Source organism: Dermacentor andersoni, chromosome 10, assembly GCF_023375885.2.
Source record: "Dermacentor andersoni chromosome 10, qqDerAnde1_hic_scaffold, whole genome shotgun sequence".
In the NCBI taxonomy this organism is placed as follows: domain Eukaryota; kingdom Metazoa; phylum Arthropoda; class Arachnida; order Ixodida; family Ixodidae; genus Dermacentor; species Dermacentor andersoni.
The window spans coordinates 116,452,636-116,477,497 of record NC_092823.1 but is presented as its reverse complement, the minus strand read 5'-3'; the positions used below and the strand labels follow the sequence as shown (position 1 = coordinate 116,477,497).

The window sequence follows — 24,862 nt, the reverse complement described above, 5'->3', positions numbered from 1 at the left end:
GCAATCGCGACAGCGTCAGCCAATTCGTAATTTATTTTGATAAATGAAAGAAAAGGCAACTTTGTTCGCCTCTTGGTAATAGAAAAAGAATTTGAGAGCACGGATAGCACTTTGTTTACATTTGTTGTTTTTACTTATCTTTCTCGAAGCGATTTATATCACTTCGAAACTTGCGAGGCGACACGTAAGAGGTTTGTTCCTGCTTCTCGGTATCGGAAACTGAACCGAGAGCATTCATCGGAGACTGTGCGGTTGCGAATGACAACTACGTTGCATTAAACAATGTTACCGCGTTATCTCGGCGCGGATATTTCACGATAGTGACGTCGAGTGTTTCTTGGCACAACCGTGCCAAGCGTCGAGGGATCGGGTCAAGGATAACGAAGTCCCCCGACATTCATTTCCCACCCGGGTAAGCGCGACATTTCACCGCACGGCTTGTTTACAGTTCGTCCACGCCTACATTTTCTTGGTTCTCTTGGTCATCGTAATACAGCGATGGTTTCTGGTTCGTTGATTGTTGCCGTTGAAGCTTGACGCAATTTGTTGGACGATCGTGACGGCGATAAATCTTTGAAACCGGTGTCAACGCCGCTGTTGATCGGTGCGACGACTTTTCTAAGCTTGTACTAGCTGCGGGCGGTCGTGCTGCGGGCAAGAGTACTTGTGTTACAGGAAAAAGATCAATTTGAGCGTCGCCTTCTCGTGAAACACTGCAGAGCAATGAGACGTTAGCGTCAAATAGCGTTGACTTTCTGGTGTGTTGGCTGTTCGACATATATACGCGCCCTGTCAACGCTAAAGGAAGTATGTAATTGCGGAATGACGCTGTTTGCGCGTGCGCGGGTTCGTGGCAGTTAGCCCATTCATTTGCCAATCGCGTACGTTTAACGAGAACATTGTTGATACGTACGTGCTGTATGGCGTGCGTTTATTTTGTGTGAAGGCGCCGGTAATGCTTTTATAAACTACACGTATCGTGAACGTCGAGAAATTTGACACTTTCGCATCACGTTCACGACTCGTGTCCGCGACGAACATTTTGTTTCGGGCAGATAAAGTTTTTTGCAAAAGGCGAAAGGAGAACTTGCTGCGATTACGTCGTTTCACTTAGCCCCAACCAGACGTACGTTTACAGACGTAGTTTACAGCGCGCAGGATTTGTTTAGGCTCTGTTCGTCTGAGAAGTGTCCATAATTTTGTTTACGGTTACGATAGCATCTTGTTACTGCCAGATGGTAACCTGGTACTGCGAAAAGTAAATGACCTTGCAAGGATGCAATGGTGGGCACGTTTTTTATTGAAGTAGCAACATTGGCAGTTTTGCATGACGTAGTTATGATGTCATTTGTAGTAATACAATTCTGCCAATCATAGACAAATGATGACATATCCGGAGCATTCAGGGATTGGAGGATAGAATATTTTTAAAACAGCCAAGTACCAAGACTTCAGGGCACATTCGAGAACCTCTGGTGGTCTCATCTAGCCGTCTCGTACAGTTTATAGTACAACTACGCGAAACCAACAGACAACAAATTAACATGTTTACTGCATGGTCACCGCAGTTATTCTCGCCGTGCAGCTGTCCTGAGCTTTCCTGCAGTGCGAAAGCAACATCTTTACTAAAAATTAAAGGAGTAGAAGAGTTGTTTCTGATGTGATGCACTGTGGCACCATCTCTCTGCACCTTGAGGAAATTCCGAAGGAGCACAACTCCCTGGTGACTCACTGGTGGATCACAACGCAACATGGCAAGTGACCCACTGGTGGATCTTGACCACGGTGGTCTTGACGCATAGGAATCGAGACTTCAAGAAGTGCTGTCGCAGTGAACGTGTTAAGCCAAGGAAAGCATTGAAGAAATTAACTGTTTTTTTTCAATACGAGTAGTAAAGGAATAATAAGGAAAAGGGAAATGAAAATGGACAAAAAGATAACTTGCTGCAGGTGGCAGCTGGATTCACATCTTTCGCATTATGTAGCCGATGCTCTACCATTTGGCTGTCGTAATAGTAGAAAGTGGACTCCAGTCCACTTTCTACCATGGAGTTAATATAACCTACTCTAGAGGCAAAGCTCTCCATAGCGCCCATGCATAGAAATTGGTAACTACAAGCCCGCCACCATGTTGCTACTGTGTGCAGGCATGTATGCGCAGAAGCGTAGATGCTATTCAGACAAAGTGCGCAATCAATGCAATCCTGAGACTCCCTCAGTATGGTGGTGCCATCTAGTTCAAGCATCTGCAAACAGACCCTTTCACTCACCCTAAATAGTACACCAAGAGTTTTCAAATACCGTCAAATATTTGTGAAAAACATGTGGAATGAACTTTACACATTGTTCATATGTACGTGCTACTTGTAAATGCGTGCTTTTGCATCATATTTTGATTATCTCTAGCGTTACGAAAAGTAGACATAGCAACACAGCATCACCTTTGTAGTTGCCACTTGTTTCACCCAGCATTTCATCCTCTAGAGTTGGTATACTGACCTTTCTACAGTATTTATGCATGTGTACTAGACATAGCCCTAGAAGTGTTAGCCAGTGGCACTCGCAGCCTTGGCTGCGAATTTTTCAACCGCAGGAGGCACATGGTACATAAACTAGGCAGCAAGAAGCTGGCCAGTAAGCACTCCCCATCAAGGCTGCCAAAGTGGAGGATGTCACAGTGTAATGAGCAAGCAGAATGGGGGAAGTGAAGAGACCCTCCAGTTTCCCATATTCTTCTTGCTCGTTATATCCTAGGTGTGATGATGATGATGTATGGGGTTTTAAGACTAAGGGCCCAGGACGACCAAAAAGAGCCGCATCTCAGCTGTAATGTTGGCCAGTGTTGTGTCACGTGTTACATGCTTACTCCAAGCCAGTCACGAACTCAAAGCGACTGTGTTAAAAAAAAAAAAAAAGACGCATATATATGCTGGTGGTGCCATCTCTTGATGGCAGCATATAACATATCCAGACACACCTATCCAGGCCATATCATGTAGTGTCATATATATATATATATACATATATATATATATATATAGTCATATCATGAGAAGCCAACAAACACTGACACCAAAGACAACATAGGGGAAATTACTTGTGATTGAAGCACAAGTAATTTCCCCTATGTTGTCTTTGGTGTCAGTGTTTGTTGGCTTCTCATGATATGCCTAATAAAAATCGGGCCCCTCGGTTAACCCCCTTTCTTCCCGTTTATATATATATATATATATAAGCGGGGACAAGGGCAAAGAATCAAGTTCAAGAAACATGATGGCGCTTGTGTTTCATTGTACTTGTTTCTTTGCCTTTGTCCTGTTTGTAACATGTTTTTGCAAATTTACTATAAAATACCAACTCTCCCATGTTCACATCCTCTTAATTTATCAATGTTGCTCTCCACTCCAGCCTTGTGGCTATGTCGTTGTGCAGCTGAGCTCAATGTCGTGGCTTCTATCCTGGCCACAGTGGCTGCATATAAATTGGCGCTAAATGCAAAAACGCTTGTATACTTAGATTTCGGTGCACGTTAAAGAAACCCAGCGGTCAAAATTAAATCGGAGTCCCTCCCCCAACTACGGTGTGCCTCACAATGATATCGTGGTTTTGACACGTAATAACCTAGAATTAAATGATTTTTTCTCCTCTCCACAGGAAGTAATGTCGTGGTTCAGTGACATTGCGAGCCGGGCGGAAGACCTTCTCACCAAGGTCGACCAGACCGCCGCGTCGGCACTTCAGAAACCACTCTTGCCCAATGCCAAGACCAGCTTCATGTCATACACAAAGAGCCCCGGTAGGAGTCCTCAGCCCGAGCCATCCAGTGCCTCTCCGCCAGTGTCTGGCGGGTTCTCGCGAAGTCCAAAGCCGTCCAGAGGCCTCTCCCTAGCCGCAAGCTCGACCAGCGTCAAGCCAAAGCGAGTCGAAAAGCAGGCCAGTGACGAGAAGCTGCTGGAGTATTTAAACAGCCCGGAGCCTGCGCCACAAGCTCCGAAACGTAGTTCGTCTCAGCTGAAAATTGCCCCGGAATCATTGACCGAAGCAGGAGACGTTGCTGGAGTCGGTGAAAGCTCTTTGTCAAAGGTCCAAGGTAAGCGCCCTTTGCCAGAAGGTGCAGTTCTGCTGCTTGTTTGACCTCACAGCTCCTTATTAGGACATTAAGGATGAATATGGAGTTGTGCTGTAGTATTAAATTTTGCTTCTTCAATAGCAAAGCGGACACTCGCACCATGAGTAGAGGCTTGGTAAAACGAAAACCGGGTGACAGTGCCTTTCTGAAGCCTTTGTACCATCTCGTCATGACGTCATGGGTTGTGACTGTCTCTGCTCATACCTAGTTGTGATTATCAGTTCCACGTCTTAAATTTCAGTTAATTGCTTCACATAACGGTCACAATTTTTGAAGAATATGAAATGCATAGTGTTCTCAAAGAACTAGAGGCTCAACATAGCAAAAACACATATATTCCACAAAACGGGCACACACACACACGCACACAGAAAGAAAGACATTTTTGCAATGGCATAGGTGAGTTTTTTGCACGTGTCCTATTAGCGGCAAATATGTGTCCGAGCAAATATACGAGCTAGGCCAAGAAGTCTTTTCTTTTTATCAACCTAGCAAGTTTCAAGAGCTTTTCTTGTGCCAAAACAGCCCTAGTACAAGAAAACACGTTGAAATTTGTGGTATCATGCTGATGTACTGGGCTGAAGTACTGGGGTATAGTACCAGCACAGATCTACTGGCTATGAGGCACAAAATTAAGAAAAAAAGCTAGTTTAGCCTTCACTAGTAGGTATTACCTTTACTATTCCTGCTAGTACTAGTAACCCTTTTCTGTCGAATGAATGATATGGGGCCTGTTTGCCAAATATGAGTGGGAGTGTGGTTTAGATATATATTGATACTGGTGTTTTTTTTTTACTCTTAATGTAGTTTCTCTTTCTTTTTTTTCTTTCTGATTCTCTGTGTGGTATCTTGACGCCAATCTGTAGTGCAGCAAGGTGTGGGAATTTCTAAGTGCTAACAGTTCACTTAGGGCAAGAAGCCCTAAATTGTTGACGCCATCCACAGCAGTGGAGTGACGAAGGTCGTGGCTTCAGTAAATGTATATAAAACGGATTCTAATAGTTTGGCTTCTGTGTGTTCTTGTGGAACGTGTTGCTGTGGAACATCAGACCCTGCGACTTGATTCGATTTTGATTTGCTTCAAGTAGTTTGGATACTTTCCGCATGTTTATTGCACCTTACTGTAAGTCCTAGAGGTTGCAATTTTTGTGAAGGGACTTCGGAAAAATTATAGTAATGGAATTATTGCTGTTCATGTGATGGAGGGAGGTTAGCAAAAAAAGCTGAATTAACAACATGACAACTGGTTCTGTGCTCTTTAAATGGAATATATACAGGTTGTTGCAAAGACAGCTTGAACACAATTGACAGCATGAAATTAAATAATAATAATAATAATAATAATAATAATTTTACAGAGAAATCGAAGTCATAGCGCTGGATTGACACGGACAAGAAAGACGACAGGACTTAGTCTTGTCCGTGACAATCCAGCGTTATGACTTCGACTGATGCAACGAACCAACTAGCCCAAAAATCTGCACTCCTGGATTTAGACAGAAGATTACAAGAAGTTTACACCACTGAGCTTGCTCAGTACAATACTCCCACCAGGGAGTTGAGGTTGAAGATGATACGTCGCCTTAAGAGACCTTGTTCCTCTGCATTGCAGACAGCAATGGGAAGAACATTTAAATCAAGTTTACCGGATGCATCATCCTTGCAACGCAAACAATAGTAATGAAATTTATTCTAGATGCACTCACACTAGCAAATTGCGACACTGCACTCTGCATGCTCATTACTGTACAATGCCAACCTGCAGGACGAAAGAAAAAGAGAGACAAATAAGATATTTCATGACCCATGCTCTTATTATAATAATGTTTGGCCATACCTTTCTCCCCAAACATTCCTCACAGATGAAACAGTGTTGCAAACGGAAGCAGTAATTTTGCCAGAAGCCAGTGCAACGACGACGACAGCCCATGGAGAAGCAAGCACATCGTTGGCTGCAGATCAAACAGCCCCAAGTTCGCGGAGAGCTTCGATTCAACACGAGGAACTCCAAACATCTGCATCCTCCACGAAAAGCGATGCGCCCGAAGCGGTACAAGACAGCCTCGCAGAAGAAAACAGAATGCTTCGGAAGGAAGTGTCCACACTGAACCAAGAGATGGCATCGGTTCTGCAGAGGGTCAAGAATGCTGACGCAGGTAAGTTTTTCTTCCCCCATGTTTTGCAGGAAAACTCTGCCTGAAGAACCTTGATGGACACCAAGAAACTGTGCACTCAAGTGAAGGTTCATTCATGTGAAGTGTGCAGTACAGTGCATTGTTAAGAAAACTTGCAGTTAGTGTTTGACAGCCAATTACCACTGAGTTATACTTAGTTTCGTACATAGCTATGAAAGATAAAAAGGCTCTCTCACTGCTTGCAGTCATGACCAAAAGTAATGCATCCTATGTGAAAGAAGGCTATAGGTAGGCATCATCTAATTCGATGTAAAATTAAGCCTTGTGCTTGTATATTGTAGATTTCTGTTAATTCAGCTATGGATAACTAAATTTTTCGGTTAGTTTCATCTTAACCAAAGGTCTGGGTCTGCGCCCATGCATTTTTATGGGCTCAAGCTTTTGTTATATTGATCCTAAATTGGCCACATACACATGACTGTTATGGTGAGCACAATAGTGACCCCTTTAGTGATATGTCTTGGCAGAGTTTAGGGGACATCATTGAACACACTTTTTTCTTATCTTCCCAAAAATGCCTATTTTTGGCCTGCCCTAGGAACATTTTCAAGCAATAATGGTAGCTTACAATGACTGATTCTAGCACGCGTCAATTTTTTTTCCAAGATGGTTGGGCTGAAAACTTTGTGCGCGGTGCAGTCGAATACGAAACCAGAACAGCATTTACGATGTTCATATGCTTTACTGTATGTTGATGTGTTGTGGCGAAGCTGACTGTAAAGAAGTGGCTGTGCAGCAAAGCTGACTTTAGTAAGTTGGCCGCCATCATGCAACACATATTAGAACGTTGCCCATTTTCCTTGCCAAGAAATCAGGTGTGCATTAGGTTTCTACTTTGTTTAGGTTTCATGACTTGAATGTAATTTCTACGTTAGTTTTTTTACTTCGGACACATAGAAAGCAGGCATGCGTGCGTTTGATTTGGGGGCATGTTAAAATTGGGGCAAATACTGCCAAATGAATTGGCAGCGTGTTTTGGCGTTTTTTGTGCATCTTGTCTAATACAACCTGCCAGATAGTTTCGTCAGTCCAATCAGGGTCGAATTAATGGAAGTCAACCGTATTGCAAAATGTGATGTAATTATTACATGGGTGACATCCCAGATGGGATCATATTTACCACCGAATGAACGGAATGACACCCTTATGTGGCTACAGCGTCCTGTTTGAGTTTGCAACCGAAACATATGTCGCGTACCAGAAACACAGAAGGGCACAAGTAATGCATGATTCGATGTAATCTTGCAACCACAAGTTGCAGTCATAGTACGTAAAGTAGTTATTCTGCAGAAAGCACCGCAGATCCCAAACAACAACCCTGCAAGAACACTTGAAGATGTATATGACCTCACTACTAGTGTACCTTCCACAATGTTGCCTGCTAAGTATAAAACATAGTACACAAGATGCATGCAGGCTATATCTGAAGGCATAGATGTCAGCCTAATGCATCCTGTGAACCATCCTTGACTTTTGATAAAGTAGAAGTGGTTCAGTTATGTTGGCTTTATTACCAGCTAGGTGTTCCGTTTAAGTACATATGAGGTCTTTCAGTGGACAGAGGAATGCAAGTGTTTTGTTGTTCTAAGTAAAGTCATGATCATTACTAGCAGTAGCCTATGTGAGTCCGCTGTAGGATCAAGCCATCTCCCAGCAAAGTTCTGTTAGTACCCCAGTCCTGTATTACTTAAACTGAATCCCCTGCATGAAAATATTCTTGTATTTTATGTACCCCTTGGCCACCCTTTACTATAATTTCCTTCCTATGGCACCCATTCTGCTACTATACTATAGACTTTCGGTTATCTGTCCTGTGCATTATGTGACATGTTCTACTCCACTTTTCCTCTTAATGTATAATAGAATATACAAAAAAACAAGAATGCTGGAAGGCGCCAATCTGCCAATGGACCGTCACAAATATTAGCTACCATGGTCCCTGTCAAAGTCTTCACTTCCACCTTGTATATTTTTTGCATCTTATTTTCCTTTCCACTGCTGATCGCACAGTTCATAGCATTCTTTCCAGTTTTTTGTTATTGTTTTTTTGGTACTATGTGGAAGAATGCGTTGATTTGTACATTTTACTTCTCATTCATCTGCATGTTTTTTGCGAACTGATAAAAATTGGAGCGCACGTGATGGGTGCTTGCAGAGTTATGGGTGGCAGCTTTCCTATGTCATCAAAAGAAATGCATGCAAACTACCTTCGAAACAAATTTAAGATAAAGCCCCCTGTGTGTCTTGGTCACATTAAGGCACCATGAATCAATGAAGCCCAGAGACAGAAAAATTTTCAGTTTGGTGATCTGTGTCTTGAGACTGAAAGGGGGCACCTCGTTCTTCGGGTCATGTTCGCAGAGAAGCAGCGCCTCCACAACCGCCTCGACCACTGGTCTAGCCAGGTGTCGGCCAGCGACTCGGCATTTCGTGAACTGCAGGCACGCGAGCGTGACCTCTCGTCGGCCCTGGAGGCCAAGGACTCGCAGCTGGCTGTGCTGCGTGTCCGGCTCCAGGAAGCAGACCAAGAGCTGACCGCCAAGCGGCGACTGGTGGACGACCTCAGAAGCGAAAACCAGAGGTGCGTGTTTTTTTTTTTTGAGAATTTCAGAATATAATAGGGGCCCGAAACGTACTGTTGCTCCAGAGAAAAAGCGTTGCTTACACTGTGCACGCGTAAGACGCAATTGGAGTTAGCGCCAGGCAAGCTGGAGCAAATACAGGAGGCTGCTGTCACAAAGCTGGACGACACTACAGTTTCACCTGTTTTTGTTTGTCACCTCTCATTCACTTACCCGTGTCAGGCTGCAGTTCTATTCATCGAAAGTCTAGTTTCACCACATTTCTTGCATTTTCAGGTCGTTAAAAGAGTACTGCAGTGGAACAGATGAGGAATTTTCTATTGTTCCGTGAGTTTTTCGGAAGTGTACGCAATGTCATGCAAGAATTCTCTTCAGGAATGTCACATATGAGAACATCAACTATTTTATGTCTAGCAGAGTTGGAAAGTACCCATCTAGCTATTTGAACACATGATGTAAAATTTTGTCAGAAACAATAATAGAGGTGGACTTCTACATGACGGCATCATGTCACTTAGAAATTAGAAAATTTCCGGGTGATAAAGTGGGGTCAGCTGGTGCAAGACAGCGATGATTGTATATCACTGGGAGCAGCCTTCATCCTGCAGTGAACATAAATGTTGATGATGATGAAATTATCATTAAGGTCTTTTTTTACTCTCTCTCACCAAGAACTAGCATTTGCGAATGCAACTTGGTAGATTGCATTCTGAATTGCTTGAAAAACTTAACCAATAAAGCTTTGGACTGAGGGTTTCTAAGCATAGTGGCACCTTCTAGAACAATAATGTCTCCATTCATTCATTCACACTGTGTTGCAGGCTGACGAGGGACCAAACGGACTTGTCCCAAGTCCAGGGCAAGACTGTCGAGACCTTGCGCGACAAGTTGGCTCAGATGGAAGAGGCCCTCCGGAAGGAGCAAGAGAACCACCGGCATGCTCAGGTGCAGAGTTTGGCTTGCAGCTCTGTGGGCACAGGGCATGCTCATTACAAAGCCTAATTTGCACTGTTGTTGTGTAATGCAGTCGGATCTTGCAATGCAGTCGCATCCATCACAAATAAAATTGTAGTGACGATTTAGTGGTCAATATGAGAGAAATGCGTTAGCATTGCGTCGCACCTCTTTGAGGTCCTGTATCCATGATTTCAACCGTGTTTGCCACTTTGCAACATGTTGTTCAAGGAGCCCACTCGACACATGTTCTGCCTCTTTGAGAAGCAAATTGCACCTAATGGTGGTCCAGAGCACAAATATATATATATATATATATACATACATACATACATATACACACACACACATGCCTCTGTTGCATGACCGGTTTCCCACACTTCACACACATACACTTTGACACTCCTAATGCTAACGCATTAATAACCTTCGTTATATCTGATGTTTGTTTTAATTGTGCACACCAATATCAGAAAAAAGAAAATCGCAGTTGGGAGTATGCAAACAAAGCACAAGTTTTATGGCTATGACAGGCCACCGAAGGGTCTCCTGTTGATATTGATCGCTCGTTGGCAGCTGGCAGTGTCGATACGTGACACGTAAACAACGCTGAGTTATGAACATGCAATTTGCAGTGTCATTCATCGCATATATGTTCATAGCCTACCAAATTTTAGACTTCGCTACGTTCATCAAGCTGTTGTATCTGTGTTCGTTAGATTGAGATTTAACTGCGTGCTGGCTGTGGAACTAAAATGTTGCCAGGAATAAAGAGATCACAGAGATCTCTAGGTGAATAGAAGAAGACGTCCTTAGTGTGCAGCATCTGTCGTTGTTGTGCTGAATTAAATATAACGGCGCACAAATGGCATTCGCCGTTTGCAGTTAATGTCGTTAAATTCATCCCTGAGACACAAGTATTACCATCCTAGCATACTTTAGCAGTTTTAAAGGTGTGGTGTCATAAAGATTACCAGCTTCATTGCCATTGTCATGTCCTTTTTTTCAGGCTGAATTTATGCAGAGGCAGCTGAAGATGGAGGAAGAAGTCTCCAACCTGTCCGAGAGCTTGACACTGGCTCAGAAGCAGCTTGCCGAACACAAGGGTAGGGTGTCCGCTCTAATCTCGCGACTACATACATGTGGACATTTGCCACTTTGTCGACAACTCTGATTTATTTTGTCTTCTAACACCACTGTGCCTCTTTCCTGTGTGTGAACCTGCTTGCGTTAGTCGTGCATGATTAAGTGTGCAACAGTGCGTTTGGAATGGGACGGCATTGTTATTGCCCCGCCTGCCCGAATGCGCTCTTTGCAACTTTGCAGCATGTTTCAATATTTTTATGCTCTCTCTTTCTCGCGCTACCATTTATCTGTTCCTTCCTGAGCTTGTATTTCTTTCTTTCATTTTATTTCTTTTGAGATGTTCATTGACAGGGTACACTCTTTGGCCCCTTTACTTGGGCTGTCATCCTGGCTCAACCTTCGTCACACTTTTCCTTTTTGCCAGCATAGGAATTCTCATGCTTTTTCTTCTACACAATCTTGGCCCAGTGTTCATGACTTTTTCGCAATGTTGCCCGTCCATCACATGAACTTGTTCCAAGATCGTATCTTTTCTCCTATCTCGGGGCATCCACTGAATATTAAATGTTTTCATGCTACGCTGTCGACGTTATTGTGACGTCAAATCTTACACGAAGCACTTTCACATATCTTTAGGCTTTCTGTGCAGTGAAGGTTCGCAGATGTTGTAAGGCTGAGCGTTTTTTATTATTAGTTCATTCTTTAGTTCATTCTTGAATGAACAAAAAAAAAAGCTAGCTCAGTCCAAAGATTTATTCATAGCTATTAAATTATTCGTTAACCACTCTTTCCTTCTTTGTTTGTAAAACAGCGCATGCAAAGGAGTCGGGCAGCCAAGTGTCTTCGCTACGTAGCAGTTTGGAACTGGCACGCCAAGAACTCGCTGATTACAAGCAGAAAGCACAGAGAATTCTTCAGGTAAGCAAATGCTTGTGAAGAAATTGATTGGCTAACCTTCTCTACCCGTGTGTTGCTTTGAGCAATTAAAATCGACAAATCAATCGATTGGTAGATCAGTGGGTCAGTTGGTAAATCAATAAGTCAGTCAATTAACCAATCACTTATTTGATAAATCAGCAAGTCAGTCAGTAAACCAATGAGCCAATTGATAAATTAGTAAGCTAAGGAAAGATGTAGATGAGTGAATTGATCAATTATTAAGGCAATGAAAAAATCAAATCGCCTTCTGGTGTTGTGTACTGCTGAGACATTTATTTTAATTCATTTCACTGTCCAGGGGATTAGGTTGCAAGATGGCAGACAGTAAACACAGCAAACTGCGCTGGTGTTAAAAAGTGAGCTGATGATGACAGATTGTGGTGCTCATTTGAGAGTCACACACTCCCATTTATTTACAGTGAATTGCATGGTCGGTGTCAAAGAGATAGGGTTATGCAAATGAGGAAAATGGCTATACAGTCGAACCCTGCGATCACAAAAAGCCTGAGAGAATGAAATTCTCTCCTCAATTAAATATTTGTGTATTATCCGCAAACGCCCATAGGTTTCAATGCATTTTTTATCCCTCAAAAACGAAACGTCACTTGACTGCAGTCTCGCATCAACAAAATCTTCCGGAACATTAGATCCTATATTATCTTCCCATGTAATGCTAACACAGTACAAAAACTGTTCAAATGTGTTTTCTCCCCATTTAAATTGCATAAAATACTGTCGCAGCATGCTTGCGAGGCTTCCACCATTTTTTTGTTTACGTAAACGACAAAGCGTTGGAAGCAATTGCGCGTGCTGGAGACACATTGTGACTGCCATCTTGTTTGTTGTTCTCCTGTTTTAATTGGCATGGCTGCATCCCTGTACTTACATGTGACGACAGTTTTTGCATACCTAGCACAATGCATAATCTGTGGCTTGATGAGAAAAGCACACAAGAACAAGGAAATTCACGTCCCGCCAATGTGGGTTTGTTTATGGTGTCTGAGATGGCAGCCGCAGAATGGGCTGCTACGCCTCCGGCCGTGATTGAGAACTGGGGCCGTATTGTGACCCCAGTAGTGGTTGTCCGAAAATCTGTGTCCCCTGCTTCAAGAACCGCCGATTTCGGTACCACCCAATGCCATTGCATGCAGATTCAGCTTCATTGGACACAGTTTTTTGCGAAGAGGCTGTATTCTCATTTCATCGTTGTCGGGGTTAAAAGATACAATCACTTTCGCGCTCTGTAATGGATGCATTGGTGCTACAGGCAATAGTGTGCACTGGATGGATGCTGTTGCGTGCATGGAATGCAGTTTCTTGGCGTCCTGTGCAGAGTTTTGCAAAATCTCGTGAAGGCGATCATATCTTCCAAAGAGATCGACCAAGAATACCGCTCCATGGTAATGCCGCCATTGCTGACCTACGCATGGGGCACACTTTGTGCCGTCAGCAGTGTGGCTCTATAGCCTCAAGCACAGCTTGCCAAATTAGGTAAACGAAATTTTGGCAGTGAAGCGACACACACAGTGTCCTATCTCAATTGGCAACAACGTGTTTGTGCTTTTCCCACTGATTTCGTCATTGAAGGGTTCAACAGTAGTCCTCACCCCCCTGTTTCTTTTTCCCTTCTTTGTGAATAGTCAAAGGAGAAGCTGATTGCAAGCCTGAAAGATGCGGCCAATGCGAGTGGGTCGGCTCTGGACGGCTCGGAAGTCGACGGCAGCCGCTTCAACGCTGCCTCCGCAGCCGAGCTGGAGGCCATGACGCAGGAGTGCGAGCACCTCCGTAACGAGTTGAGAAAGACGCAAGCCCATGCAGACTCCCTCTCAGCTGAGCTGCATGAACAAGAGAGCTCCCTGCGCAGGTGAGTAGTGCAACTTCAGCTGTTTGCCGAGCCGCACCTCTATCTATCTGCACCAAAGGCAACAAAACACACAGAAAGGTGTAAATAATGTGTTGTGGTCACGGCAAGGCAACTGGGCTGGCGATACTTGTTAAGGAACTACGTAAGAAATGTTTATTTCGTCATTGCTTGAAGAGAACTAAACTGCAGTGACTTGTGCAGCATTCTATTTAAAGTCGCCTTAGCAAAGAGGGCAAGAATGACAGTATATTACCACGAGAGTTTCACTTGCTTTCACTGCGTGGCTTATGTTTCTGGTATTGTGCGAGGATGCACCTGTGATATCATAAAGTGCATCATTCTTGGATGTAGTACAGCTAAACCTCGATAAAACAAACTTCAGTATAACGATATTCTCAATATAACAGAGTAATTAACGTTTTAGGACTTCATGTCCATAGAGTGCCTTGTATTCAGAACCTCAGTGTAACGAAGTGTAGTTATACGTTATTTCAGTCGCTGCAAAGGAATATTCCGACGGTATCGTTTTTCATTCACCCATCGTGCATCATCGCGATGCTGTGAAGTGCAACCTTGTCTTGTGGCACTGGCAGTTTGTGCTGTGTCATGCAAATTGAGCTTGATGCTTTCTGTCTACAAGCGAGCTTAAGATGTTTCATTCTGCAAGCACAGAGACAAAATTTTTAAATAAATTTAGCAAATAAATTGCCATGTAATTTATATGCAAATTTCAACTTGAGGTGTGGAATCATGGCAGCAAGGTCTGTGATGCTGTGCAACCATCTTTAGGCCAAAGGTCTCCGCCATCAGCGTTGCCGAAGAGGTGGGGCAACGGAGCGGCTGTCTCAAGATATGACTTGCATGATTCATGTACTTGTGAATGGAGACTGTTTTTACGAAGATTCGACCATTGTTACAGTTATATCCAGGGTTATATGCATGGACCTTCTTTTTTTTTTTTCTTTCTCAGGTGTTGTAATTGAGGGTGTAGATTATGTGCAGAAAAATATGTATATACATTTGTTTCAAGTACTTTGTAAACTTTGAACACTGAAATTTTAGCCGAAGTAAACATTGAATATTCGCACATGCCTACGAAGGATGCATTGGCAAAAGGGCTTCACAAGAATAATGTATACTTGTGACAACGAATCGCTCTATATGATGGTCTTTTGTTCCATGTGGCCTCTACATTCACCTTGGTCAGTTGCTGCCACGTCACAGACATAAAAGCTTGGCAGGCTGTAGAGGGGTTGTTTGCTTACAAGCAAACTTATCTGTAACACGGTCCAAGCAGCGTCCCTGCTCGTAACGAACTTAACTGGACCACTGTACTAAAGGGCAACTTTCAGTGACAGTGAAAGGAAAGCTAATCAACGTAGGTTTCAGGTACAATGGTTTTGCGCTTGCCAAGACACTGAAGAGGAAAGTAAAAGAATAACTAATATTTAACGCTCGGTGGTGTTTTGTCTGATTTGCCTGCTGCAAATGTGTTGTTCTTGTCCCCTCATTTAGCGCTCCTGCAAGAGTTTCAGTGTATACTAACAAGACCAATTTTCAACCCTTCTGCAAATAAGGTGTTTGTTTTCTCTACCCTGGTCTAAACTTAGCCGGTGTGGAAAAATGTGGGATTTTTTCAGAAGCGCTCTTGCTTCTTCACACTTTGCTGCCATACCTTTCCCTTCGTTTTGACAAAAAGTTGTCTAAGAATATAGCTTTCGTGTGCATCCTCTCTGCAGTAGCTCGCACCTCCACGTTTAATGGGTTGTTTGCGCAGTTGTTTGCCTGGGCTGGCAGGATATTCCTCCTGCAAATCACTGTTCAATGTTGTTTCCTCTCTTCTCTTACTGTTGCTGTTTTTGGCGTCACTAACGAAAGTACGTCTCCACCTCTTCTTCCATCGGAAAGGGAGCTGGAGTCCTCGCAGGAGCAGCAGCGAGACCTCCTGAAGGAGCTCAAACAGGAGCGGCATCAGCGCCAGGAGGCCGACCTCGAGGCGCGGCAGGCAACAGAAGTGAGTGCAGCTCCTTTTGCTGGTGCCTTCGGAGGCTGCTGACAGTTTCCAAGTGACAAAATGGGTGCCAAGAGAAGGGAGGCACGTTTGAGGACAGTGGAGAATTAGGTGGTGTGCTGACATTAAGAAATTCACAGGCATAAAATGGGGTCACCTAGCACAAGACAGCGTTATATTAATATATCTGGGAGAGGTCTTCATCTTGCAGTGAGCGTAGACTGATGATGATGACAATTTTTGAATAATCGTTACTGACAGGCTAGACAACATACTGAATTGAAGCACTGTCAGAACTTTGTAGACCTCGTGCACATACTGGTGCCACGTTGCTACCTCTCATTTTTGTAACGCTACAAATATCCCAAATATGATGCAAAAACAGCATATACATGTAGCATGTAGATATAGAAAATGTGTAAAGGTCAAACCAGATATTTTTCAGTAAAATCCGATGGCTATTTATAAAATGTTGATGTATAACTTACAGTATGTGAAAGAATGCATTTGCAGGCATCTGAACTAGATGGCGCCACCATACTGATGGAGACTTGCAAGTCTCGTCTGAACCTCGTCTCGTCACCTGTGCCTGCGTGCCTGCACAGAGTAGCAACATGGCGGCGCCCTTGCGGTTATTTATTTCAATCCATGAGCGCTATAGGTAGCTTTTCTTTTAGAGTTTGTTATATTAACTCTATGATTTATTGTATCTGAGCTACAGTACACTGAGAACTTCTCACTGTCACTGTCAGAGGCCTCGTTACCGCTAGCAACCACCAAAGAGCATCTTCAGTGATGTCTATGACGTTTGAGATGGCGCATTTCTTGAGGGGATACTAAAGAGAAAAGAACCTTTGGGCTGTATTAGCAAGTTAACCTTCTACAATAGAAAAAACCCACCTTACTGTGAGAAGGGGCTTGGTATGTCAGAAAACACGTAAATATGAAATGAGTAGCAACACAACATTGCCTTGGAAATTTCTGCACCAAGTCCCCGTGGTGTCACAAATTTTGACTCCATCTTTTAGAGCCTAGTTAATTTTTTTATAAATAAATATGTACTATGATGTATTCTAAAAAAGCCAAAGACTTAACAAGTTTCAAGAACTTTTATGAGGCCAGAATGGCCTAAAAAAAAAGAACTTTAAAGTCTGGCATGTCACACTAACGTGCTGGTGTTTTCAAAGCACGAAATTAAGAAAAATAAAATTCATCTTCATCTTATTTTAGAATGTAATGAATGTATTGGGGGCGGGGGGGGGGGGGGGGGGCATGAAATTATTGAATATAGAGTTTTGAAAGAACATACGGTCGAGTGCCTCTACAACGAACTGACCTGTGTTACCAAGAAATAATTCTGTCCCGGTTCTATTGTGAGCTGTGTGGTACGTGACCTTGACTACAAAGTGACCTGCATAGTGAATGATTTTGGAAGCCCCAAGCGCTTTGTTATAGAGGCGTTCGACTGTACGCACCTCACTAGGGCTGAAATTCAGTCTAGTTAGTTACTCATGATCGTCAAATACTAGCGCGTGAAAAACAAGAGATAAGTAGAAGAGACATACACAGTGCTATGTATGCCTCTTCTACGCTCTGGTATTTAATATTACGTTACCTGTCTAAACTGACTTTTGCTTCCCTTAAGTGTCTCTCTAAAAGCAATGCGGACTGCGGCACCTTAACTATAGTTAAGCTGTAGTTAAGTTAACTTAACTAACTTAAGGAGCGGGCACTAACATAATGTTGCCACTGCAGCAACATTCAGATTGTAATGGATTATGGAAACTTTATGATAGCCTGTCACTATAGTATTTATTTTGTGCTCAAATTCGAAATGGCCGTAATTCTATAGTGAACTTTTCCAGAAAGAAAGGTATGCAATAACATCGAGTAATTATGATGTAAATGCACAGCCCTATTGCTCATGCCACTGCAAACCCGCTTCTCAACATTACAGGAGATCGCGTTCTTGAAAGAAGAGCTTCGACGCAGCAAGGAAGCCCTGCAACAGAGGCTCAGTGAGCGTGAATTGGAGCTGGAAAAGCTACGGAAACAGGCTGGTTTCATTTCTGTTTTTTTTTCCTTTCACTACAGAGCTAATTATGGCAGACTGACTGCAAGATTTTCATTTATGTCACTTTGGAACATGTTACCGTTTGATTTAAACTCCTGTACCATTACACTCTTTCTATTGACATCATGAAATTAAAGTTATTGGAGGCATGACAAATAAAGAATGGCATCCAAGGAGGTATATCCCAGATCAAACAATGCAATGAATGAATGTTTGATGTTTAATGGCGCAAGGGCCAGGTATGGCCAAAGAGTGCCATGCATAGTTTCATGCAAACACTGCTCTACGGTTTCACTGTGATCCGATACTTGCATTGGGCTCTGATGTACATTAATGATCCTTGATATTTGTACGAAATTTCTTCTGTGGGTTTTCTGTGGATATTCAGAAGTTTGACAACCCGTTAATTTGACGTTTCTTGCTGCTCCTAGGAGATAAAAATTAACAAGGCTTTTGCTTAATTCAAATCTGCGTACCTTATGCAGACTTGTTGCGACTTGTACTTTCATGAAATGTTTAGAAAAAGAACAGTAGGTATAAAAGCCATTAGAAAAGAATTCCAAGACATGAAAGATGGAAGGCACATTTTCACATTCATACTACAATGCGTTCGTACTGCCATCGCAGATTATGACCAAGTCCATGAGCTCAACTAGTGAGGAAGAGCTGGAAGCCCGGCTACATGCTCTCACCGAGAGCCTCATCCAGAAGCAGACCCTGGTCGAAGCCCTGAGCACTGAGAAGAACTCGCTCGTTCTCCAGCTGGAAAGACTCGAGGTAGCCATGCATCCTCTCTAGGTCAAATACTGGGGGGTCTTTCTGTTTCACATTCGAAGAAATCACATGAAGCATATCCCTTTTATGTGCTATGCTCACACTTGTGCATGCGAAGGTAGTGCATCAAAAGCAAAAGCTGTTATGAATGTAGTGATAATTAAAGTGTGTCATATGAATCTAGAAAGACTTTTGATTGGATGTGCATGTTCTGCAAATTTTAATGCATGAATTGTTTAGGTTATAGTTTTAATGTAGATAACTGGGTGTTTGCTCTTGGTGTCAGTATGTCGTGTAGTGGGTTCCCTTTGTTCAGGCATATTTTTCAAGTGGCTGTATAGGAGACTTCCAAGTATTGTACGTGTGGAATAGTTGATGTCCTTGGATGTGACGTTACTTTAGAGAGTTCTTGCATGGAGTCCACATTCAGTAAACTTTGGAGAACTCACTGAAGATAAAAAATTTTCTAATGCGTACTGCAGCTGCATGCTTTTTCTGATTCTGGAGATGCAAGAAATGTGTTGAAAGTAAAATATTAGAGCACAGAAATAACTGGTACTTGAAGAGAATATAGTACAATTTGGCCTGTTCGGGGCAGACTACCTGGGCCTGCCAACATTACTTACACGACCAGTTATCAATGTCCTAGTAGCTATACAAAAAAATGATTGATCAACTTTTGAATTATTCACTTTAGGGTACATATCGCAGTTGCAAAATTGAAGCCAATCAGTACATTACTAATCTTGTTCTCCACAGGTTCCACTGAATAGAACGTATTAAAAGGAATGTTCCACCTATTGTGTGCAACACATGTGAAATTAATGTCCTTGAGCGTTGACTTTTCATTAGGTGGGAGCTTGTTGCCTCCCTTAATGTTGTTCCACATAGGTTAGTTGCACTAAGGAACATGTAAATGAGTAACTATAAAGCTAATTTATAAATCCTCTTTAGTTTGCTACCTGGACATTGCGATTTGTTGTGCTATTAGCACCCGTCTCTTCAGGTGATTAGTCAACTTGAGCAGGCCAAATTGCACTGTGTGCTCCATGCAACTTTTGAAATTTCTGTTCATACAAACAATACATAATACATAGTCAAAACTCGTTATGACTGAGCCGTATCTGGCTCGAAAATGTCTTTGTTATATCCAGTATTTGTTATAAGCATCTCTTTGTTTTTCACTGACATCGTTAAAAAACATTTTAGATTTACTTTGCTTTATCTATTATTCTTATATCAAAGTTCAACTGTAATAATAAACCGGTGATGTTATAATATGCTGGGCCTCTGTTCAGGAAACCTTACTTACGTGAGCATTGCGTTTAAATCAGAAAAAAACTTAATATCTTGTGCATGACTTTAGAATATGTCAGCATTGTTTGAATGAGAGTTTTGCAAAGCTTGCATAATCAGAGTAAAGAATTTAACACAAGCTGTAAATTCGCATTAGTTGTCGTGTGGAATGTGTAGTTGATGTTTTCATTAAAAAAAAAAAAAGGAGAAGCTAACTTCGCACCTTTCAATGTAACCTGTGGCGGAAGTGGGCAGCTGAGGATGATTGCATTTCACAATTTTGGTCAATGACTGATCTTTTTCGTCGTGTAACTGAAACTGATGGTTTGCTTTGTCACCCAACAGCGTCAGCTGAAGGAATCTCAGACTCACAGCTCCAAACCACACACAGCAATAGCCGGATTTGGACAGCCGGATGAGTGTAAGTAAAAAAAAAAAAAAAAACCTCGTGCATAAGAGCCTAGTACAGTATCGTTCACTGCGAAAAGGAACACCAGATTGGTATTTTTGGACTGACTGCAGCTGAGTTTTGACACGAAAGCTTCAGTAATAATTATTCACCATTATAGGCCGACCTAATGCATAACAGGTGCTTTCTTCCTGTGACGACTATACGTTAAAGTGATGGTTGATGAATACTAATTAAGTGTTCTGTTTAAGAGTGTACTGTACTGTACATATAGTTCTCTCGGTTCAAGACCATTGTAACATCTTTTATGAGATAAACCATATTGTATAAGGCAGATACCGATTGTTCTTGGTATCTCTGTCAATTGAAGCACTGAAGGAGGGAGCGTGTATTTTATATTGTAGCACTGATTATATCTCGGACTTTGCATGAAGGCCTGCTCCTTCATCAAGTTATCATCTTGCCTTCACACCCCATTTTGAGTAATCTGAGATGGTTGTTGTGCAGACTACGCAATAACCGCATACCACAGGCGACGAGACATGCCGTGTATACCGCACGACGGCACGCATTGGTATGCAGATTTGGGTGTAACGTGTTTGCATGCTGATGTGAACGTAACAAACGATGGGAAACGGGCATGCAGCATAGTTAGCCATGTTGCGTGTGCTTCGACCAAACGTTTATGTCGCTGCAAATGACTCACAAACTTTTGTGTCCTCCCAATGCTGTTGTCCTTTCAGCCGATGAGTCGGGTGAGTGATTCCTGCCACCCACACTCTAGATGTGGCTTGACAGTGCTGAGAGTTCTGGCTGGTGTTGTTAAAGCGTCTCGCACATCTCTCGCAACAGATCCCAGGGCGCGGCTTCCAGGAATGTTTGTCGAATCTCCCTTCGATGGCAGCGTGACCCGGAAGGTCAAGAGGGCGTATGGAGTCATCGACTCCCTGAGGCAAGTTGTGGGACCTCTGTACCTGCACTCGCAACATTTCCCTGTGTTAGAATGGCAAAAGAATGTTATAAAAGAGCCACCGGACCAGAGCTTTGGTGCCACTGTAGACCATAGTAACTATTATTCCACTTGGCTTTTGATGGCTTGTTGCTGTGACTTGTCACTGTGCTTTAATTTGTTACAATGGTAGCCTTATGTGTAGCTCGAAGCCAGTTAAGAGAACAGCTTTCACCCTTTTAACGACTGCCCTGACGATCTGCTTCTGGGGCTTTGTTTTTGGCTGTTGTGCCTTTAAACAGTGTATGCATGGGATATAGCTATTGTTACTGTCTAGTTTGCTTTGATATAATTGAATTGTTTCTCTAATAATAATAATGACAATATTCATTGCCCTCTTATTTGTTGTATAAGTTCTCTTTCTTTTCCCTTTTAACAGCGTACGTGCCGGATTATTTCTAAGGCGGTACCCACTAGCCCGAATATTCATCCTCATCTACATGGTAAGAAAGGATTTACACAGAGGCAGTAGACTACAGTCTTGCTTTGCTGTTTAGCTTTCAGCATTTATTTTGTCCCCAAAAATATGGGTAACTGATACTCTAGCAGTCTAGTTGATAACGGGTGGTTTTCATTAGACTAACAGAATTGGTGCCTAGTGAAGGGCCATCAGCTGCGTAGTTATGCTTTTAATTCTATGCAACACCTTATTTAATCCTATGCAACACCCCGTACGTGAGTACTCACGTACGGGGCAGAAACCTGGAGGCTTACGAAAAGGGTTCTACTTAAATTGAGGACGACGCAACGAGCTATGGAAAGAAGAATGATAGGTGTAATGTTAAGGGATAAGAAAAGAGCAGATTGGGGGAGGGAACAAATGCGCGTTAATGACATCTTAGTTGAAATCAAGAAAAAGAAACGGGCATGGGCAGGACATGTAATGAGGAGGGAAGATAACCGATGGTCATTAAGGGTTACGGACTGGATTCCGAGGGAAGGGAAGCGTAGCAGTGGGCGACAGAAAGTTAGGTGGGCGGATGAGATCAGGAAGTTTGGAGGGTCAACATGGCCACAATTAGTACATGACCGGGGCAGTTGGAGGAGTATGGGAGAGGCCTTTGCCCTGCAGTGGGCGTAACTAGGCTGATGATGATGATGATGATGACCTTGATATTTACAGCACGGAAGCAGCTGCAGTACCATAGAGCCGCTATTTCAGAACGTTAGCAAAATTCCCAGAGCTGTCTTTTAAAAGAGTGCAGTAACGTGTTGGTCACGTACACTTTGAAAAGCCAACTCTATAAAACAGGGTCTTAGGTGCCAAAACCATGATCTCATTGTGAGGCATGTCGTAGTGGGGGACTCCGGATTAATTTTGACCACCTTGGCTACTCTAACGTGTGCGTCTGTCTGAGTACATGAGTGTTCTTGCATTTCGCCCTCATCGAAATGTGGCCGATGTGACATCAAGCTCAACAGTGCAACGCCGTAACTACTACGCTACTGCGGTGAGTAAACGCTACGACTCTGGATTTCACTGTGGTTCTCAGAATTTGTGCAAAATTTTACCATTCTTAACTGGTGCCAGTACATAAACTTGCTCATTATACAAGGACACCGATCCAAGGCTAGTAGAGCAATATACACATCACATAATGTGACACTTGTTGAATTCCTGACACTCGTGCACGTTTTTATTTTGCACTACCACAGGGCCTTATGCACTTTTGGGTCATGATCGTGTTGCTGACCTACGAGCCAGAGATCCACGGTCCACACATCAAGCAGACGGCGAATGCAGTCTCCAAGAATCTTACCTGACCGTGGGCCAGCCAAGTCTTCCCTGTACATTGTGTTTATACGACGTGCACTTCTTTTTCTTAAGGCTCTCAATTTAGAAATAAATGTTGAGGGGGCAGCGGGATGTTCGTTAACTAATGAGTGATTGTGTGTCTGGATGCTGCATGGTTGCAAGAGTGTCTGAAGCAAAGGCTTTCCACGTATCTAATTTTTGAATTTTGGTGTAACATATGCACAGAGCTCAAATATGTAAAAGGGACACCAAAGAGAAACCCTAAACTAGTTTAGACTAATAAAATAGTCTTCTAAAGCATCGATACACCAGACAGCCGTTAGTTCAACTCCGGTTAATTTGATCCCGGTTAAAGGTCACGGCCGGCGCCTACGCATTTCTGTGAGCCCAAATTTTTATTTCGATCCTAAAATTGGCCTTCGCCAGATAACTTGAACTTGACCGGTCAGAATGCACGCGCCTTGCCCCTATGGTGACCATAATGGCGACCACTCTTGTGGTAGTGCCTGTCTCAGCAGACTTTAGGGGACAGTGAATACATTAAGAGCATGTCATCTTACGTTGAAAACGATTATTTCCGGCCTGCGATAGAAAGATTATATTTACCTGTTCCCAACGCGCACTTCTTTTTTAAAGAAAATTGGGCTGGAAATTCCCTGTGCGGTGCAATCGGATACATAACCGCAACGCAACGTTTACAGGCTTTGCCGCATAAGAAGGATGTAGTGCAGAGAAGCTGAATATAAAAAAAAAAAAAGTCGTGTGGCGAAGCTGACTTTAGGAAATTGGCTGCCATTGTGCAATCATATTTCTTACTAAATAATCAGGCGAGCGTTAGGTTTCTACTTTGTTTAGGAGCTTTGATGTCACATCTACGCTAGTTTACTACTTCGGACACATAGTAAGTGGGTGCGCATTTGATTTGGGGTGTTTAGAATCGGGCAAATACTGCCAAATGAATCGGCAGCCTGCTTAGGTTTTCTTTTCTGCATCATGTTTAATTCGACCCACCGGATAATTAGATGAATTCTGTCGGTTTCATCAAGGTCTAATTAACGGAAGTCGACTCTATTGTTAATTTTGTTGTAGTAGGTTCATTATTACAGGAGCAAATGAAGGTCAAAGTTTCATTGTTCAGGTTTTGCGCCCCAACCCCTGTGCCGGTATATCAGTGCGACATTGTAGATTTCAAGGTATCGTTTTCTTTGGGGGGGGGGGGGGGGGGGAGGCGTCGGGACTCGGTAAAAGCTCTCGAAACTTGCTAATTATTAAAAATGCAATGTAGTTCTATTTTTACCGATAAAAAAACTGCCCTCGAGCAGACACTGTCAAAATCCATGACATCATGGCAAGCTGATGTGGGAACTTTAAGGCTGTGTCGCCACCTATGTTTCATATTTTGCACCTTTTCTGGTTTATCAAGCCTCTTCTCAAGGTAACGATGGCCTTTTCGGTATCGCAAAAGCTTTACTAATAGAGCTCAAATAATTTTTTTCTTTATAGTGTGTCTGATATACATACTTGCCATTAGCACTGAATGGCTTGAATTTTAACATGTTCCCTAATGTGAACTGGTCACGGAGGCACTTAATGGTTAAACACATCGGTGATTATCACTCGTCTTCTAATGTCCACTGGCACAAGAAATATCACCGGAAATTCAACCTCTGTAGGGACTGCTGCTTCTAGTTTAAACTCGTTATAACAAACTGGCATCCGACACAAAAATTGCTTCCTTATACCCTATATTCTATATAAAGATTTTGTTACACTGTAATAGCGGT

The 24,862-nt window shown here is 42.8% G+C and overlaps 1 protein-coding gene across 1 annotated transcript; it reads left to right on the top strand.

The window, feature by feature from the left end:
• Positions 1-180: 180 nt before the first annotated feature.
• LOC126544799 (golgin subfamily A member 5-like) lies at positions 181-23,199 on the top strand. The gene is made up of 15 exons (XM_050192273.3): positions 181-412; positions 3,655-4,090; positions 5,992-6,285; positions 8,686-8,905; positions 9,728-9,851; positions 10,870-10,966; positions 11,758-11,864; positions 13,526-13,749; positions 15,658-15,763; positions 17,718-17,816; positions 18,462-18,611; positions 20,250-20,325; positions 21,166-21,265; positions 21,702-21,765; positions 22,979-23,199. Exons 2-15 carry the CDS (start codon positions 3,661-3,663, stop codon positions 23,084-23,086), a joined length of 2,199 nt encoding a protein of 732 aa, XP_050048230.1. The 5' UTR covers positions 181-412; positions 3,655-3,660; the 3' UTR covers positions 23,087-23,199.
• The last annotated feature ends 1,663 nt before the right edge of the window (positions 23,200-24,862 follow it).